General features: G+C 35.9%; 1 protein-coding gene across 1 annotated transcript in view; it reads left to right on the forward strand.

The window, feature by feature from the left end:
- Positions 1 to 7,483, forward strand: part of LOC117179804 (neuroligin-4, X-linked-like) — a 105,943-nt gene that overhangs the window by 46,512 nt on the left and 51,948 nt on the right. The window contains exons 2-3 of the mRNA XM_033371927.1: positions 4,790 to 5,087; positions 6,313 to 6,465. Of these exons, the coding sequence (XP_033227818.1) occupies positions 4,790 to 5,087; positions 6,313 to 6,465 (451 nt within the window). The remainder of the gene's footprint in view (positions 1 to 4,789; positions 5,088 to 6,312; positions 6,466 to 7,483) is intronic.

Raw genomic sequence — 7,483 nt, forward strand, 5'->3', positions numbered from 1 at the left:
TTTCCATTTTTCTTAACGAACAATTTTTTTTTTCAATTGGTTATAAAAACACGTAAACTCAGAAGATGTAGACTGTGACTGCACCATATATCTAGTCGGGAGCGGTGCTGACTGAAAACAGATGATTTGGAGCAATTCGCGCGCCATTTGCTGGTCATTCTAAGGACTTATTGAACTACCCTCGTATCCAATCAATACCTCATCTTCTCCAGTAAATTTCGAAAATTTGTTGTACTTATTGCCAACGTGTCAATCGGTTCTCTGCAGTGAATTCTATGGATGGAGCAATAGGGCGGGAATTTAGGCACATTTCAATTCGCGTTAGGAGAGTAGAAAACTCTTCGTAAGTTAGAGTGTGAGCGCCAACAATTCACTTTAGATGGTGTTTCAAACTTTTAACACCAGCTTCACATAAACCTCCGAAATGAGGTGCAGATGGAGGTATGAAATGCCACGAGGTGTCTTCGCTAGCGAATTCATTATGCTATTGCATCTGAAGACGCCATAGTTTTGATATTTGACCACCTTTTTCGCATCCCGCCGGAATCAAGGACATCACTTTGGCGACTGTCGCGTAAAAGATTCCCCTACATTAGTGCCTCACGATTGCCGGCCTTTTTTCAACAGCCGCGCTTATTTTACTTCAAAAACTTAACGAAAATAGGAAAATAGACAGACACTGAAAAGTTCTAAAACAATTTAGGATGTTTGTGTGTGATAATTTCAGAAAGGGGTTGAATATTCAATTATTTGTATCATCAGATTTTCCGATGGTCAACAGTCACATTTGAAAGCGGCCACTCTCTGACCATCGATCGAAACTTAGCGTGAAAAATTAAGATTGAAATACCGGATGTCCAAAAAGAGTACAATTTTCATCTTTCGAATAACATCGTAACCTGACTATTCTTTTTTTAGCGAACCTACGCATAGCTGTATAAAAAAAGTTATATCCACGCGTTTGAAAAGCAAACATGAAAGGTGAAAAAAACGTCACGCCTTTATGAACCACGTCGATGAACCAGAGTTTGCGAACGTTTTGACAGGCGCCACTGGAACTCTGTGGCAGTCGTTAAATTTTAATGCTTCCGACGGAAAAAAACGTCGGTATAAAATTTGATGCAGGCCCTCGTCCGAGTGCGATGAACAAACATTTTTTATTGTTCCTTCATAACAAGCGACGCATCTCGCGGCGTTCACTCGTTAATGGAAATTCGTGTCGGTGATCATTCGTTCGTTCTATGGTTCTATCGATTCAGCCGCATCGAATACCACCGGCAGAGAGAATAATTAACGATATCCTGTATCTCCTACGGTCACGGTTCTTTTTTTTTTTAATTGCTTTGGTTGGTTTATCGCCCCAATACAGGTGCACGGAAGTTAAATAAATGGGGAATCCAACACTAGGTCACTGAAAGACTCATTTCTAGTTGTTAAAGTTATTTGCGAGGAAGTATGCGATTTTATTTCTGATGCAAAGTTGTTTATGATTTATTATTTTTTGAATAATAATGATTGATTTTAATAATTAATATATAAATAAATAATTATTCCAAAAAATGATATGTAAACTTTAAAGTAATTTTTTACTTTTTTTATAATGAAATAAATATTTTTTTCATGGCATACTTCATGCATGTTTTAAATGTCAAATAATTCATTCAACAGTTCGGGTATTTTTCATATGTAGTATAACGAAGATCACTGACATTGTAGACTCAAACAGTATTGCAGATATTTACATTATCAAAAGTTAACAATGTAGATTTTTCAGGCAGTTAAGGTCCTACTCAACACCCTGCTGAACGTGAATTCACGTCTATGTTATTATAATTCCCTCTCCTCTATCTCATCCTATCCTTCACCTATCCACGTCAGTCTTGTACTATCTCTCTGCAAATCTAAATTACCATCTATCTTTTCTATTTAATCCTATTCTTTATTTATCCACGTCAATATTTTTTTATCTCTCCGTATATCTAAATTCCCGTCTATCTTTTTTAATCTCTTCTCTATCTCATCATATGCTTCATCTATCAACGCCTATCTTTTTTAGTCCTCTCTTCTCTATCTCATCGTATCTTGCATCTATCCACGTCTATATCTTTCTATCTCCTTATCGACCTAATTCACGTCATTCTTTTTGAATTTCCTCTTATATATCTCACCCTATCCTTTATCTACGCATATCAATCTTTCTCTATCTCTGTTCATTTAATTTCCCGACCATCTTTTTCAATCTCCTCTTCTGCATACTAACCTATACTACATCAATCAACGTCTATCTTTTTCTACATATTTGTCAATCTGCATTTATGTCTATCTTTTTCAATACCCTCTTCTTTATCCCATATCCTATGATCGGTCTATTCATATTGACCTGAAGGATTTGCCACTAGGTGGCTGACGTTAAAAGTAATATGTCGATGTAGTAGAAGATCGAAAAAGATCAAGAGTTTTCGGTCACGAAATGTAGAGAGAGAGACATCAAATTATCGAGATTAGGTATAAGAAAATATTGCGTTTTACAGACAGAAAGTGACCTATTGGGAGAGATAGAATAATTCTATATTTTCCTATTCCCCAATTTATACCTTTTTCAAACTTTCTAGTTCACCTAGTAGGGCAGGGTTAAGGTTGTATGTAAAAAAATCATCCCTGGTTGAATTTTTTGAAAAAAGAGCTATATTTAAATGAAATAATGATTTATATGCTAAATTAATTTCAAACTTTTTAACCATACCGATCGGAAGATAATTAATGTCAAAGTTGATTACTTTAATATGTAGTTCATGAACAATGCATAGGCACTCCTCACATTTTAATTTATAGTAATTAAACGCACTGGTAGAGAAATTTAAAAATGTCGGTATTAGTGCTGCTTGAAAATACAAATATATATCAGGTTTTTCTACCGTGTAGTTTTATAGATAATTCAATGAAAAATATTGAAACTTTAGTCACTTTCAAACTGAAAAACATGACAGTATCCCGTAGCAGCAACGCTGTTCCCTCTCTCCAGCTTATCTGCTGTACCAAGCTATTTAAACGCACATGACAGTTGATCAGCCATGGTTAGGTTTTAATTGCGACGTTGCACGATCTACGAATCTGCCGCTGGCATAGTAGTGGTAACTATACGTATAAATACATCCTATGAATTCTATGCCAGTAGCGCACTGAAATCTTCACCATGCGGGTCCGTGAAATTTTTTCAATGTAGTATGGCTTAATGCCGCCCCATGGAACTTTAATATTTGTACGGGGAATGGATTTACATACAACCTAAATATGGTGGATCGTTCAATTACTACGGCACACACCTAGGCTGGGGGGGAGGTCAGCTGTAACGTGACGCCCATGGTAAAGTAAAAAAAAAATGATCTGTCGTGGGACGCCCGGCAGAAGTGGTAACTTCATACGTGGGCGTCCGCATTAAAAAAGACCCTTATAGCCGGTTCTAATTTAGGCAATATTCGCGTTTTTCTAATTTGAGGTCTAAATCATTGTTTTTGGGTTTGAGTGTGGTTTGATACTGGGACCTATACTAAATTAATTGGGAATATATTTATATTCAGATAGTAACTGCATGTAGGCAAGAGGCTGGTCACTCAGAAATCAGAGAGTCAGGCTAACAATGACTGCCACCGGAATTACAAAGATTTCTTAGAGACCTCCCTCGGACTAACTCGAGATTTCTTGTGACTTACCACGAGACTCCCTCGCAAAGTGAATCGCGCGGTACTCAAAACAGATCTCCCGAGTGTTCCCGACAAAGTTACGAATCTTTCCGACGGGGATTTCGCCGAATTGGCCGGCTGGAGCGAGGCTTTTCGTGACGCACTGAGACTTACTGAGACCTGCGGGACTAACCAAGGAACAACGCAATAGAATCCGGGAGTCACCTGAAATCTCAGTGACCAGCCCCTCGCAAGTAGGTATATTTTATGTTGCGAGAAAAAATATAACATGGATGCTTATGGCACTCGGTAATTATAATCTTTTGTACCGTTTTTCAAAGTTCCAAATTAAAAAATGCCCGGTGAATCGTTTTTTTAAATTACAAGGTTCATTTGGGGCCTAAAATGCCCGAAATTTATCCGGCTATCTGGTCCTATACATAACTGCATACCGGCCCGTTTCATGCGGACGCCGACATATGATGTAAATTGAATTGGTTTTTCTTTGGACTTTTTCAACATAACAAATAGTTGAAATAGACTTAATTATTACATAACGCTTTATTAATCCAATGCAAAATCGCAAATCAATTCACGCATGCGTACGAACCGCGACCTTTAAGAAGAGCAAATTTTGCTATACAGTATACACTGCTATATAAATGAGCACATGCCATTATACACTTCTAATACTGTCAAAGGCTCAGTGTGAATGTGAGAGCGAAGGATGGAGAGAAAGAGAGCGTGAGAGGGAGATAACGAGAGAGAGACAGAGTGGCGAGAGGAAGAAATGTGGAACAAGTGAAGAAGAGATAGAGAGGGAGAGGAATTGAAAGAGTCAGTTAGTGGGAGAAGAGAAGAAGATGTAGAAAAGAGGAAGCGTTACCCTGGAAGCGTTAGCTTCGAAGCGTCACTCTCGTAGAGTAACCCTCGAAGCTTCACCCAGTCTTGGGAGTTCACACCGTGCCATAAGAAGTTATCACTTCAAAAAGCGTACCTTAATGCTTAAATCACCCTTCATGAGAAAATAAACCCCAATGTAGGACTTAACCCCTTGATTAGACTTTCTGCCATTTTAAATGACATTAAAAAATATATACTTTTTCCAGGAACTCAGCAGTCAATATCTGGATCCCGTAGAGATTTTTCGGGGGATTCCGTACGCTGCGCCGCCTGTGGAAAATTTGCGTATGAAACCACCTTTACCGCCGCTACCTTGGGCGGGAATAAAACTTGCAGACTCTTTCGGGTCCGTGTGTCCCCAAAAGTTTCCGGACATCAGCAATATGACATTGTCCCTTACTTACATGCCAAAAAGCAGATACACTCAACTCCAGAGATTTATCACTTTTCTGACCAATCAGAGCGAAGACTGCCTTTTCTTGAACCTGTACATTCCTGGAAGCGGTGAGTACTCGTACTCTTAGTTGGTCAACTATTGAAATCACTTTATTCTGATCTAATATGTATACAAGAATAGAATTTTTGAAAATCTAAAAACACAGATTGATCAATTAGCCCGTGTTTTCAGTAACAGATTGGGGATTTTTTTGGCAGACCCTATTTTATCAAACTGTTGCTCTCTTGCGTTTTGTCAATATCTAAGTTCCAATTCAAATCTAAGAAGAAATTATTCAAAAATCGAGATTTAAAATTACGCATATATTTTTAATAAAGCGCTATTTTCAAATAATGTTACGCTTAAAGTTCGAAATGTGAAGCAAAAGATAAATACTAAATTATTTCTTGGCTGGTGAACTTTTATAATGGAAAGGAGTCTGACACTTTTAAATTTAATAGATTCATCAAAGTGGTCGGCTAGCTGGAAATGTTATTGTGGAGTTGTCGCTCCTAAATTTTTGTTCTTTTTTTCATTATTTACTTAGTTGGTAGAAAAAAAACAGTAATTTTATCTGCCAACTCTGAATGTTGAGGACTTCCTCTGAAGCTTCATGTTGGAAAAAGAATATCCTCTTTTCTTAATGAATTCTCAATCCAACTAATTCACTCACGTAATTTTCTCCGACTTTGTAACCGAGTCAGTGTCGTGCCTTTGAAGTGAGCGAGGGATTCTTTGCACCACTTATAGTCCATAATTAAAGGCACCTCAGGCTCCCACAGGGTCGGTTAATTAATTGCCACCAGCTGTCACTTCGAAACTCCATATCATGGATTTTAATAAAGAATGCCTCAGGTTTTATTCGGGAAAAATCAACGGTAAAGTGAAGAGCTCGCAAATAGGCGAGGTTTTTTAAGGATTCATTAAAATGAATCTACCGAGCTGTTCTGATTTGAATTTAATTAATTTAAATGTTTTTAAGTGATTTAATTATACGTAATTGAACCCGTTGATCAATTTCCGTACCTGTTACCTAATGTTTTTAAAGGTTGGTATACATGCTCCTAGGAATAATTATAATTTAAGAAGGTATAATTAAAAGACGCTTTTTAAAAGCCTGAAATGCTCACTTAAATTTGTAATTTTCTATTTAACAAATAGCGCTCTTTTGAGTTCCTCTCACAAAGTTTTACTTTCTTTAATATTTTTTTAGCTTGAAAGTAGCAGAACTTTCAAAGCAAAGTAAAAGAGATGCATTCATGTTATGAAAGATATTTTTTTATTTTCACATAGGATCACGAGGAGTGGATGCGCCTTACGCAGTCGTGGTATACGTTCACGGTGAAAGCTTTGAATGGGGATCCGGCAATTTTTACGACGGGTCCGTTCTTGCCAGTGCAGGTCACGTTATTGTAATCACCCTCAATTATCGCCTTGGATTACTAGGTGAGTTTTTTAAAAATAATAATCGAATTTACTTTATGAAAAGTCTCAAGCTAGCTTTAGTTTATTTTCTATGTATATTATGTAGCAGGTGGTACTACGAAAATGATCCAATGTAGGCTTAAATTATTAAATAATCATAAAAATTAGCATGGTGTTCTTTGTAACCTAAAGAAAGTTTTAGGATATTGTATCAACAATTTTTGGGAAATTAATAAAAACGGGTCCAAATTTTTATCAACATCCTCTACTTTTCATTTTTTTTAAGTTTTTAGTCAACATTGTTCTTTAGAAATTTCGTTAGACTACTTTTTTCAATTAATGCTTAAATTATTGGTTGGGTGTTCTTCACTTCTAAATTCTACTAGATAGGAATGTCCCAGGGAGAAATATCATATATAAAACTGAACATTATATATAAACTATATATAATTTTCCCGCCTGGGGTAAGTAACATTTATTTTCTCATTTGAGCCTAGAAGCTATAATTATAAATGGCTCATTTGACAAGCGCTTTGCTCTTGCATTATGAGTAATTAGCATATATATTTTCTTCCTCATAGAGGAAGCATCAGTTTTGAATTATGATGATAAAAAAAAAGTGTTTTTGTAGAAACCATATTTTTCAAATATTATAAATGACAAAAACTTTCTTACTCTCCAATAAAATATATTAATATTATAAATCTCAGTCGATTCTTTTCAAACTAAGGAATCTTTTCTGCTATTAAATAAAATTTTATTTATATTAAAAAAAAAATCTTACTATACAAACAGATTTTTCAAATATTATAAATAATTGTAAATCTCTTACTTTCAATCAAATCTATTAAAATTATAGGTCCTAAGTAACGCAATCTTTTCTAATCTGGCATCAATTTCAAATAATATTATGAAAAGCATTTTTAATATGAAACCCCATTTTACGAGGGTGGATTGATAAGTTTCCGGCCTGACCAAGAAAAACAACGTTTTTAAGAATTTTTTTTTTATTTCTCAACATAATCTCCTCCAAGGCTGA

The sequence above is a fragment of the Belonocnema kinseyi genome, chromosome 1 (genome assembly GCF_010883055.1).
Source record: "Belonocnema kinseyi isolate 2016_QV_RU_SX_M_011 chromosome 1, B_treatae_v1, whole genome shotgun sequence".
NCBI classification, from domain to species: domain Eukaryota; kingdom Metazoa; phylum Arthropoda; class Insecta; order Hymenoptera; family Cynipidae; genus Belonocnema; species Belonocnema kinseyi.